The sequence below is a fragment of the Triturus cristatus genome, chromosome 6, assembly GCF_964204655.1.
Source record: "Triturus cristatus chromosome 6, aTriCri1.1, whole genome shotgun sequence".
NCBI classification, from domain to species: domain Eukaryota; kingdom Metazoa; phylum Chordata; class Amphibia; order Caudata; family Salamandridae; genus Triturus; species Triturus cristatus.
The window spans coordinates 1,329,908,426-1,329,921,852 of record NC_140589.1 but is presented as its reverse complement, the minus strand read 5'-3'; the positions used below and the strand labels follow the sequence as shown (position 1 = coordinate 1,329,921,852).

The window sequence follows — 13,427 nt, the reverse complement described above, 5'->3', positions numbered from 1 at the left end:
TGCCTCAGTCCCACCCTATTCAACATTTACGTTGCACCACTAGCTGGATTACTTAGAAGGCTAGGCTTCACACCAATTTCGTATGCTGATGACACTCAGCTACTACTTTCATTTGACAAACACACTCCCAACACCCAGTCCACCTTCTCAGAAGGCATGATCGCTATCGCTAGCTGAATGAGGAATTACTTTCTCCAGCGCAATGCTGGGAAAACCGAGATTATGCTGTTCAGCGATGCACCACTGCTGTGGTCCCCAGAATGTTGACCAGATGATCTTGGCGCCACCCTGGTTTCCAAGTCTGTGGTCAAGAACATTGGCATACGCTTGGACCAGAAACTGACAATGAAGGAGCACGTTGCCGCCTCCGTTCTTGCTTCCATGTGCCAAACCTTCTACGGAGGGTATTCCCCTTCCTTCCTTTGACCACACAGAAAACTCTCATTCAGGCACTGGTGTTGAACTGCTTGGACTACTGTAATGCCCTTCTGATCTCAGCAAAGGTGTCCTCGTTGAGTACACTCCAAGTAGTCCAAAACACAGCAGTCCGCCTTGTCTCGAATACCCCCGCCAGAACAGCCTCTCTCCCTCTTTTAAAACAGCTTCACTGGCTCCCAGTACACAAACGGATCAAATTTAAGATATGCTGTATTGTGCATAAAGCACTAAACAGCAAAGGTCCTGGCTATCACGCAGGAAAATTCAATCAATACCTGCCACCCAGACCCTTACGGTCAGGAACTAATTCTTTACTCCTTGTACCGTGTTTCAAAAAATCGCGCTTGGGTGGGAAAACTTTTTTTTACCTTGCCCCCTTTTCTTGGAATCAACTCCCCATTCATCTTCAGCAATGCCCTGATTACCTTCAGTTCAGAAGGCTCCTCAAAACTGCACTGTCCTAAATCCTTTCTCTCTCTTTGGCCTACTCTAGCTCCTCCATAGCGCGGAGATACCCCTTTGGGGGAGATTCGGGCGCTTTATAAATAAATAAATATCACATAAATGTCCAGGGGAAATGTCTTTTGAAGTGAGGTTAGTGTTTGTTGTGACAGTGTTAAGTTCAAAGCTTGACATTTTTGGATATTTATTTTAAACCCTGCTACTTGCCCAAATGCCTCTAGTTCTTTGAGGAAGGCTGGTAGGGAAGTTGCTGGGGACTACAATGTGGACAGAACGTCATCCGCTTATAGGCTAATGGTATATGCCTCACCCCAAAATTGGATTCCCTTGATGTCTGGGTGTGAGCGAATTCTTTGAGCTAGGGGCTCCATATAGAGGGCGAACAGTAGCGGTGGCAGCGGACACCCTTATCTGGTGCCTCTATTAATATTGAGTGGGGCAGAGGAGTAGCCATTTACTCGGATCACGCTGTAGGTCCATTGTATATACTAGTGATCCACTGTCTAAATCTGTCCCCATGCCAAAGTGCCCTAGTTTGGCTTCTAGATACAGCCAGTGGACTCTGTCAAATGCTTTTTTCAGCGTCGACAGATAGAAGGATGCGTTCTTGGTCGTGTCTCTGGGCTTTATCTATCAGGTGGAGTACTCTTCGTGTGTTGCCCCCGCATTGCCGCTGTGAGACGAACCCCGCTTGGACTCTGTCAATCAAACCCGGAAGTAGAGGGTTAAGTCTTGTCGCTTGTACACCTGTAAGAATTTCAAATTCGACATTCAAAAGGGAATGTAGGAGGATCATTGGGTTTTATCTTTCCCTGGTTTAGGGATAACCGTGATAGAGGCCGTTTTCATAAAATGGGGAGGGTTGCTGAGGTGCCGAGGGTGTTAAATAGTCGGGTGAGGAGGGGTGCTAGGATGTGGCAGAACTTTTTATAAAAAATGGCGGGAAAGCCATCTGGCTCTGTGGATTTAGAGAGTTTTAGCTTAGCAATGCAGGAGATGGTCTCCTCTATTTTAATTGGACTGTCTAACTTGTCTCTCTGATCGGGAGAGAGAGACGAGGTGTGTGCTTCCTGGAGGTACATATGGAGGTTCTGTGCCGAGTATAGGTGTTGATAGTATTCCCTAAAGGCTTTACTATAAGCGGGTCTTCTGTCTTTGCCTGTCCCTCAGAGTCCACTACTTCCTGTATTCCCTGATCCTGCCTCTTAATTCGTAGCCTATTAGCCAGAAGTCGCGTTACCTATGTCTTCTTAAACATAAACATTATGTTTTAGACGAAGTGCTGAGTATTCAGCCTGGTCGATAGCTAATCCAGCTAATTGTGTTCTGGCTGCCTTCAACTGCCTCCAAACCCTAGTCACTCCTGTGCGTTTATGAATGCTTTCAAGTTCTGTCACCTGATGGGTGAGGCCCTCTCTTTTTTCCCTGTCCTCTTTGTTTTCTGCCGACTAAATGGCTATGAGTTTTCCCCTCACTACTGCCTTCAGCACGTCCCATACCATTGTCATTAATAGCCAAAAAATCAGTGATCGTTTTGGTCAGTCGCTCTATGTTGGCTTGACGGTATAGAGGGCTATCTTGCAGGTGCCATGTTCTGCAACCTAGCTTATGGCTGGGTACATCAAGAGTGACGATCACAGCCGAATGGTCAGACAGAGATCTGGGTTCTATAGTGACCTCCTGAACCTTCGTTACGAAGTCCCTGGTGCCTAAAAAGTAGTCTAACCTGGCGTGGGTTTTCTTTGCAAAGGAATAGAACGTGTAGACTCTGGTCTGCCCGTGGAGGTTCCTCCAGATGTCTGTGATCCCCTTGGTAGTAAGCCAGTTCTTCCCCCTCAGAAAGCGCCCCGTCTGCCCGTGACGCTGAGCACACCTATCCAAGGTGTTGTCGTGAACCAAATTCAAGTCACCGCCTACTAACGTCAATCGGCCTGGTACACCTAAAGTCTCTGTGATCGCTTTCTTAAGGAAGTCTTCCTGTCTCTTATTGGGTGAGTAAATCGACGCTATTGTGATTAGATCCTCGCCGATTTGTAATGAGTACGCTAAGAGTCTGCCCATTATTTCAGCTTCTTTCACAATGACCTTACCCTTAAAGCGTTGGGAAATTACAATGGCCACACTAGCTGTTTTGTTTGCTTGTGAGGAGAAGTATTGATGTGGAAAGTGTTTAGAGCGGAGTCTGTGTTCGTCTCTAGGAAGGAGGTGGATCTCCTGCAATAGGCATATCTCCACCCCTGTGTGTTCTAAATAAGATATATAGAGCTCCGTTTCAGAGGGTGGATAAGACCTTTGACGTTTAATGTAAGTAATTTTACTTTATGCAACATATCGGTGGGGTCGAGCACACTGTGGAGTGGCCATATATGTGGAAGGGAGGGACGGGACATGCAGCCGTAGAGTGCGAGTTTCCATAAGAGCATATGTATGTCATTGATGTGAGCTTGTCTTATCACCAGGTCGGACCCCAACTGAGACTAAGAAAAAATTACCCAGAAACCTAAAAAACTGTAACATTAAAACGACAAAACTCAAAAAACTGAAAAAAGAGTCAATTTCTGGTATGTCCATTTAACACTAGTGGGAATGTGGGGGGGGGGGTCCTCCCCCCGGCCGGGCCCAGCTGCCCGTAGGTCCGAAAAGCTTCCAGCTCGAACAGGAAAAGGGAGAGACTCACGCTGCGGAGGCATAAGCAGAGCTCCAGGACGCGGGTCCCATCAAGGCGAGGTGGGCCACGAGGCGGAGCCCGCCAGGGAGTAAATGACCTCTCACTTTTGTTTCGCAATCGTTGCTGGGTCTGGGCGGAGGCTGCCAGGGGAAGAACCGCAATCCCATCGCGGTGAGGCACTGAAGCCCCCGGGGGACTCCTCATCTCTGCTTGCTGTGGAGAAAAAGTCCCCTTCCAAGGTCCACACTCGACATGCTTCCTCCATGGACCTGATTTAATGTAGCTTGCCAGCATAGCGAAATATGATGTGGAATGGGTGTCCCCAGGAATAACGCACACCTGCTGCCCGGAGATGCACGGTCACGGGGCAAAAGTTGATGCTGCGAGGTCCTGATAAAGAACTAGGCGTGTGGCTTGGTACAACACTGGTGTTTTATCTCTGGCTTTCTGGAGGAACTTTTCTTTCAGAGGAAAGTCGTGGACACAAGTAAGTATATCCAGTGGAGGAGCCCTAGCCAAGTGTGTAGGTCGCACTCTATGAGTTCTGTCCAGTTGAATAGTCACCTCAGGGTCCACCTCTAGGGTAGTTCAAAACAGGTCTTGCACGTATGACGTGATATTGGATCCCTCTGAACCGAAGGTGCTCCCCAGATTCGTATGTTGTTCCGTCTGGATCTATTCTCCAGGTTCCCCGTGTGTGCCTGAAGGTCCAAGTTTTGGTCTTTGTGACATAGTATCTCTTGTTGGAGTTGTTCAATTTCTTCGTCTCTGCTTCCTTCGTGGTCTTCCAATGTGGATACCCTGTCGCCCAACCCGTCTTTCTCTCATCTGGCTTCTTTTAGTTCCTGCGCCACTTCCTTCGTAAAGTATTGTAAGTCTTCTCGCAGGGATGTTAAAAGTGATTCTAGGTATGGGCGAATGATGTATTTGTCCACCGGGCCTACTGTCCCCTCTGACTCTCTCAGGTGCGCATCCCCACCCAGGGCCCCCATTGTTTTCAGCGGCATGTCTTTCAAATTACGATCCTTTTTTGCTCTTGCTGTTGTCATCTTAAAAGCTGATAGAGTTCCTCGATGTCTTCCGCTCTGGCGCCCAAGAGAGCTGCGTTCTCAGCTCTAGGGAGCACAGATTGGGGGCCTAAATCTCCTGCTAGGTCCCCAGTCCCAGACTGAATTGTTGCTTCCTAGAGGCCTTTGCTATTTGTGAGAACGTGCTTGTTACCCTTGCTTCAGCTGTGGTGCCGCCTCCGTGAATCTCCTTTCCCCGGAACTCAATGGGACCCCACCGCTCACGATCCCCTGCAGCAGCCCAAATATGGGTCAGAGGGCGCCACTTCGGGCCAGACTCAGGTCCCCGTCTTAAGGGCAAGGTGGAGGCCCCCTACTCGTATTTGCCACTTGTGCCGAATGAGGAACTGCCACTTGGGGCCTAAATCCTCCTCCCAAGCACTTCACCTGCCAGCACTGCCTCAAAGTCCCAGGGAGCACACTCTAAACCGGGGGAGTGAAGTCAAGGGGCCTCTGCCAATAACGCAGCAGCGAAAGTTCTACGTCCCCCTTGACTTATCTCCTGTGGGCTGCTATTCACTCCAGGTGTTCTTACGAAGTCAGTAAGTCTGGAGGGTATTTCTTTTGGGGGCCTGTCCTCACCTCACCAAGCAGTTCAAAGCACCCTTGCACTGCGGCTAGGCTCCCCAACTCGATCTGCCACGCTGTTCAGGAACCCGGCACAATTCCTCGCCTGGGCTTCTTCCTGAAGGCTCTCCTACCTTGTTGCTGAACCTCTGTCGGGGTTGCACTGGCTCACGCATGGCCTCTATATCTTCTCAGGACCCCTCTCCGGGCTCCATCACCGTCTGCTGTCGCAGGCGGGCCTGTGTTTTCTGCTCCGCTGCCGCCTCCTCTCTGTCCCCAGGCGCCGCGCCACAGCCCGGCCGAGTCGCGACTCAGCTCGCCTCATGCATGTCAATGCCCAGCTACTCCGAGGCCCAAGGCGTCTAGAATCAAAAGCGGGGGGAGGGCGCCAAGCAGAGAAGCCCCCCAGCCCCACCGACAATGCCGCTCCACTCCGGCGTCGACGCCGTCTCTTGGGTCGCTTCACTGCGGGGCAGCAGGACCGGCCAGCGGCGCGCCACCAATGCCCGTCTCTGCAGGCCCCTCGGCAGTTGCTAACTTCGTGCGGCCACCGCTCGATACGGCAGGGATTCCGTGCTGTCAGTAGGGCTCTTCTGTCTTTGCTCCTCTGTCTGCTCCTCAGGGGAGGCTTGCTCCATAGTTTAGGCTATTTTCAGCAGTAATGCCTTTTCGCAAAACACATCTTCTGCAAATTTTTATTTAAAAAGGGGGGGGGGGGTGTACAAAAAATCACAGATTAGTTTACACTGGTGAAACACACCCGAAAACAAGTGAGGCCAATTTTGCTCAGGCCCCCTGCCCCTGCTCAATATGCATACATTAATGGCCCGGCCCAGCGAGAGAAAGGGATTGACACCTCTGCGGTTGATAAAAAGGAGGTAATGGACCCCCATCTTCCTCCAGAAAGGCCACTCAGGCACCCACTGGGCTGTTGGCTGCATCGAACAATTCAGAAACTGCCAAATCGGCCCCCAGGCTGCTAAAAAAAGCAGCCCACAGCTAAAATTCGGACACCGGCCACTCGGACATTGAACGAGTGCCCTCGTTACCAGTCCGACGCTGGACAACATGGCATGTGGATATTTCACAACAACCTGTCCTGTTTAAATCCCAACCAGGGCCGGACTGGCTGTATCGGGCATCTGGCGTTTGCCCAGGAGGCTGGAAGGGTTGGGGACGATTTTGGAGTGGTGGGGGCCAGTTTTGCAGCAATTCTGCAATATTGGCCCTTAGTATCAAAAGCAGCAGTGCTGGGGGCCGGATTTGCCTCACATCTACCCTGCCCCTCCCCCCCACCCAGGGGGTGGGTGCCGGTCTAACAAAATTGCCAGGGATGCTTTGGGTTTCCAGTCTGGCCCTGATCCTAACACTTTCCGATACAGTCTTTCATACATGTACCCACATCAATAACACTGTCACTGAGCATTTTGGCTCATGAAGGTGTACAAGCATTTTGGCTCATGAAGGTGTACAAGACAGGATAAGCGTGGAAGATCCTATGTGTTTCAGTGATTTTTATTCATTTCATCATTAAAACTTAATACAAACAGAAACTCACCCTCCACCCTCTCTTCCTCAGGTTGGGCCCATTGGGCGAGTGTGTTATATCTAAGGTTTTATTCTATGCATCTTCCCTGTTTCTCTGCCTCTGCTGCTCAGCCAGTGAGAGTAGAATGTTGGTGTAGATGGTGATGTCACTGGAATGTTAGGATTGCTGTGAGGTGGAGTGTCAGTTAGATCCTGGGCTGAGCAGCAGAGAGGCTGCCCCTGGTGGGGCCTTATTACATCTTTACTGGAAATCTCATCTAACATCTAGATCAATAAACTTATATCATCTGTAACCTATCCAAGTCTACTGGAACTCCTTACTACGACATAACAGAGACCTTTCCAGGGTTTACTGCTGCGCAGAGCTCTGAGGCGGCTCAGGATGATTCGACTTGGAAAGTGCCTCTTGGAAGCATTTGAATTGCCGTCAGTGTTCTTGGACCGTTTAGTGATCTGGCACCCTTGCCAAAGATATCCAGTAGGGCACTCCAGTGAGTGCCAAACTCATTCTCTCTACTTGCTGCCTCAAATCTATTTTCTCCATTCTCAGCTCCAACCATTGTCTGCAATATCAGTCCAACTCCATTTTATAAGCCATGAAACTCTATCTCTCCAGAAGAGTTTGTTTGACCATGGGTAATAAGCTAAGGCCCACCCTTTTTTACCCTTGCTATCTTCCTTCTCTTTTCCGGCATCCAATCAAGCAACGTCCCCTGTGCTGTGGGGAGAACCTGAATCCCTGCTGTGTGGCGTATGTCTCTCAACGGTAAACTAAACATCTTTATTCTTGGGGCAGTGGCAGAGAGATGGTCATCTCCATTGCTGTACCCTATCCTGCACTTATTGTCCTATGAGTGCTAAAGGAGTAAAGTCTAGCAGTGCTTCGGTGTCCTCTAGAAAGAATTTTCAGGTTTCCTTAGGTTAGTGTTATTCATATATTTTTGGGTGTAATATATGAGATCGGCCCAGTAATTATAATTTAGACCCACCTCCTTCTTCCATGCCTACTGAACAGCTCCATTTGGGGTGGGCTTCTGCCACTCATAATATTGGGTATAGTTTGGTTATTAGGTGTTTTTCTGGATCTGAAGTTTATAGTAGTTTCTTAAATGATGTCAGGTCTGTTGAGGCACCCTCCTGCCAGATGTATGCATGGCCAAGCAGCAACGGTGAGTGTGCCCAAAACACTCAGTAGTATTACGCCAAAATAATGTTTTATTTGTTCAAATGATTTGATGTTCCCTTTTTGAATGGTAACACTTAGCTTCAGGCACCTTTATGCTTTTCATGCTTGGAACGCTTCCCCTTTCTTTATGGGCTGGAAGTCCGAGTTCCCAATTAAGGCGGTGAAAGGGAAACAGAAGTGTGTTAGACCACCTTGAAATTTGCTCCGCACTCCAAATCACGAGTATCCCCTCCATCACTTTGGATGTGTTTAGACATCAGCGCATGTTGGTTCTCTTGATCCATGGAATCTCCAGTAGGTGTCTTCCAGCAACATACAGTGATTGAAGTACCAGTGCTTTCAGTTGATGCCCTACACCATTCTCACATGCAATGTTGCTGTGTCCCTCTGTAGTAGGTGGTGAGGTCTGGAATACCCAATCCTCCTGTTTCCTGAAGAAGGCATCCCGGTTTGAGACCTATCCTTATCTTCTTCCCATTCCCCAAATCTATTAAATGTTGTGTAATGCTGCTCTACATATCAGGATCAGAAACATAAATCGTTTTCTTTGCAGTATCATCATTTTTATGGATATTTAACAATATTAATAATAACGTATTGATAGTTAAATTAAAACCATTCTAAAATGGTCCTTTATTTTGTCGTTGTGAGATCGCTTTCCTTGGTTCACTGTTGCAACAGAGTCCCCTATTTTATTACCTGGTTTGTGTTGATCTTGTTTTATTAAGTAAAAAGAAGAGAGAAGGCCCCTCAAACCCAGGGGACCAGGGCACTACTTAATAGTAAAACTAAATACCGTCCCAAGGTCAAGAGAAAGTAATTTGAATTCACACAGATCCAGAGTCCAATTCACTCAGACTGTTCAGTCCTTTTACACGGGGAATACATACACAATAATTGGATTACTCAAATTCCACCAGACCCAAGAATGTAATTTCAAATGGCTTTATTCATAAGCATAAAAAGTCTTGTTAAAACATATCCGATTACAATAAAAAAACAGTCCGATTCAATATTCCCTAAACATCAAAATGTAATACACTTTAAAAACAATTCACTTACAATACAGTTCCTCACGAATACAGTAACAGCTAATTAACTGTTTCCTTAAAATAAATGTATGGCTCATAAAAGCAAAAGAATCCACTTACAATAGCATGGCATTATACACAAAAAACGTACATAACGAAAAAAATAATCATAAGAACTAACTGGGAGGCCCTACTGTACAGTTCAGAGTACTGTTACACAACCTGATCCAACTTGTTGCCTAGAGTTCCAATTATTATTATCACTTCTTTTATATTTTTGGTGATAGTCTTTCCTGTGGTTGGATTCAGTATATAAAAAAAAACGCGTTGACGTGTTTCAGTGGTCATGGACTAATAATCCCCACCTTCTTCAGGACTACAAAGTGTATGAAGGATTGACAACCTCCCTTGCAAATAAAATTACATGCAGATCAAATCACAGATCAATGATGTACTGCTTAGTGGCGTTAGAGTGATGAATTTTAATTAAAATCACCCCTGTTCATCCTTTTTTTTGTATCGTGTCAAGGGATTTCTAATCCTCAATTCTGAAACTTAAGTTTTAAAGATGATGACTGGTGGGTAAATGACTACCCCCATGAAATAAAAAGGAGAATATTCTCAATGCCGATGTATTATGCAACCGGCAATGTAGGTCCTTTAGTCGTCTATCCTCAAGGGGAAGGATTTGGGTTGTGGCCTCAAGCTCATCTACTTTCTCTCTTGGTGGCCCAACCAGATCCGGGTGTTTGGCCTGACGGAAGGAGATCTTTAAGCGTGGCAGCAGAAAGCGAGAGAAACCACGAACACGGGCCATATACCCAGATCCGGTTGGGCATGGCGAGACCCACAAATTATGTGAAAATCTTGCTGGAGTAATGGGAATGTGAAAGGAAAGGCTGAAGGATGTTGTTTTTTTGTTGCAACAAACAGCAAAATTTAAATACCTGTAAATGAGCTCTATGCATTCAGCAGTTAGGAAAGCAAAAATGAAGCACATTTATTTGTAATTCTGAAGTGTGCTGAAAACAGATCTGAATAGGATCAAAACAAATAAAGACACGTTATTTGTCTCACAATTCTTTATTGAATTCTCTATATAAAAATACACCATGTGGTACATCATATACAACCAATTACACTTACATATACCTTCTTGAGTGAGGTAAGAAAAGTCTACCACCATGAAGAATAAGGAAAAAGCATATGAAAGAAAAAAGAAAACACTAGAAAGTCCATAGGCACTCTCATGACTGCAAGAAATGGATTGTAACTCTATTGAAGTGTAGAATAACTACTAACTACTAACAAGAATACACAGCCTCCCTACTTTGGGCAAGAACCCGGATATGGGAAACACTGGGGAAGCAAGTCTCTCAGCGCTAAGACACCTACAGGTAATCGTGCGCTTTACAAATACACCTGTTATGTTATGCTACTTGGTGATGGTCAAATGATAAATATTCACAGAAACCTGATTTCCATGTTTATGTTCTATATAGTTGCAAATTTAGTATCCATCTCGATGGAAAATGTGCGGTCTTTAAATGGCTATGCTCAACTGCACGACCCTTTTGTTACATTAAAAAATCGACCGACTCCTGCCCATTAAAGGAATGTGGGTCGCGAATAGTTTGTCGTTCTAAAAATTGTGTTGTGTAGCTAAAAAGTATGGGGAGTATTGTTTTACAGTGCTTGTTGTAGTAAGCACAATTCACTAGGAATTCTGTAACTAATGTTAATCCAACAAAAATTCAGCTTGTATAGTGTATATGTTGGTCAACGGCAGCTCCTTTGCTAATGCGAAGGAACGTCGCCCCACTGCTCTGCGAGCAGTTTAAAATATAAAAATAAAATGATAATAACGCATTATTCTCATTTCATTTTTCCGATCCTGCTTATGGGCAGGCGTGGCTGGGCTGGGATGGCCAGAGTAAGGGCCAGAAGGAGGGGTGGTGAGTATACTTTAAGTGCACATGGTGGTTTGGCTGGCCGTCTTGGGCCAGCCAAGCAGTCATGTGCAGTTTGCACGTTCTCCACCAGCTGTATTGCACAGCCTGGGTAGTGAACGTGCACAGGCTCATAGTCCCCGTCTGAGGGCAGAACCACGGCACTCAGACCAATCACAGCAATCTTGTCATGCTGGTGACAGCAGCGTCGTGATTGGCTAGAGGAGCCTGTGCGTTTCCTGCGTGCTGTTAACCGAAGAGGCCCGGTAGGCAGCAGCCAGCCTGCAGGTACATTTTTTTTTTTTTTATCCCAAGCCACCCCCGTTAAGCAGCAGCCGCCACTTGTGCCGATACAGGGTGCATCATTTGAATCCTTGTTTACATATTGTGACATGAATTGGTTATCTATGTTATTGGGGAAATGATGCATTCAGCGGGACATGGCTCAGTGCACTGAGTCACGCCGTATGCTGAGAATTATTGAGATCCAAAGTCAGAGGCAGCCGGTGTATCCACCAGCCTGCAAGAAGCCGCACTCTCCTGCAAGCCGAGACCCAAATATTAGAACTACAAATTTAAGCGGAGAGAGACTTTATGAATGTTTCTGACCACACATCCTTATCTTGAAAGCAGAAATAGCAGTGACAAACCTGATAGTTAGTACAAGGCGCGATGGTAATCCAGTAATTTGGACTGGATTCCGGCTTTAGCCGTAAACCTGTAAATCTCATGAAGCATGGTTGAGATATGGTCCTATCATTCACAGCGAACATGTAGGGATTTGTCAATTGAAGAAATTCAAATAGCAATTTTTTGTGATGTAGGGCATGTTTTTTCACATTATTTGCTTGTTGTTGCGACCAGACTTTTTCTAGTGGCAATTTCTCTAAAAATATTCATGTGTTGTAGTCAGCCGAAAAATTCACCCATCAGGTTGGGGCACTTTACTACCATTAACAGCAACCCCAATGAAGGAAAGTGCATTACTTCTGCACCATTGCCTCCTCTTCCTTGTTCTCTCGGGCTAAAGAGACAGCTGCTTCGAGGCCCCCAGCCTCGCTGGCTCCTGCACATGTGCACATTAGACATACAGGGTCAGATGTGTTGCATGGCTGCACTAACACCTGCCTCGGGGAACAGTCCCTTCTGTATTGAGTTGCATCTTCAAAAATACAGACCCTTTTTGTGTGTTCACTTTCAAACATGTCTGTGTTCCTAGATTTACCTAGCTAACCTGCCTGTTGCCTTCCTTCACAGATTGTCCTTGCTATGCCGTATGACACCCCTGTTCCAGGATACAAAAACAATACAGTCAACACAATGAGGCTGTGGTCTGCGAAGGCGCCCAATGATTTCAACCTTCAGGAGTGTAAGTTGTGTTTCGAGTGCCTTTTTCGTCATCCTCCCCATTTGCTTGGCACGAGGGAGGGAGTGATCAATATCCTTTCGTTTGCCACTTTGCTGTGAGGCAGATTACATTTTTTGAGATTTACATCTCCTAAATTGCATTGTAACATCTTTCTTCATGGTCGCCTTGTCGTATTTATTGTATTTTTGTTTACATTTCTATGTTGTTTTTCCATCAGAGTACAAGTACCACATTTGAATGAAATCACATATTGTGAGGAAAAAAGACATTTTATGCACCACTAAACTTGCTTGTGTGTCCGAACAGGTATTACCCAAAAAATGCACAAAACTTAGTTGTCAAAGAAGGTGGATATTCATCGTTCCCTCCGTGATTGGCCTGTGTCCATATGACAAACACCATCGCTAAACAAGCATAGGAAAAGCCAACAGCTACTGAAGCGTGCTAATGTTTCTTTATTATTGCTATGCAAAGTTGTAAAATCGGCATTATTGTATATTTCTGTGTATAAAAAAATGTCTATTTATATGTTATTAGAAAACAGTAAAATGGCACTGTCAAAAGGTGGTGTGCATATGTTTGCAAAGAAACCCCTTAAAAAAAGTCCAGTCGCAAAAATAGACAAAAAAAAAGATCATGAACAGAAAGCATAGATGGCCCAGAAGTGGACTACTTCTTAGTTCTGTGTCACTTGCGCACAAACAAAATGTCACATTTAAGAGAGCCAGTCACTCATTGCCTTAAGCTTTATATGGTATGGTGGGTGGAAACAAAATGTGATTGGCACTTGAACAGACCAGAGGATGAAAAGAGCTAACCAAAAGCCCCTAAAGTATACCTGCATATATTTATTTTTTTATTGATTTTTTGGGGATTATCTGATACTTGCTGAAACAGCTAAATCTGCCTATAGGTCAAACCTAAAAAAAACAAGGATTATGCAGCTTCTACTCACCACTGGAATTAAATAATGAGGAATCGTAAGTAATAACGCAGTGTCTTCTGCTACCCTTAGTTTGTCTAAAAAGATCTATCGGCCAGATGTCCGAAATCACAGGTCTGCAATTTCCTAAGTGCAAATTTTTATGATTCGCTATTAGGAAATCGCAAACTGCGATGTACTAGTGTGTTTAATACTGTTT

At 45.7% G+C, this 13,427-nt stretch overlaps 1 protein-coding gene across 1 annotated transcript in view; it reads left to right on the top strand.

Moving 5' to 3' along the window:
• PYGB (glycogen phosphorylase B) overlaps positions 1–13,427 on the top strand; it is a 567,212-nt gene that overhangs the window by 311,166 nt on the left and 242,619 nt on the right. Inside the window, exon 6 of the mRNA XM_085612338.1 lies at positions 12,174–12,285. Coding sequence (XP_085468464.1) covers positions 12,174–12,285 — 112 coding nt within the window. The remainder of the gene's footprint in view (positions 1–12,173; positions 12,286–13,427) is intronic.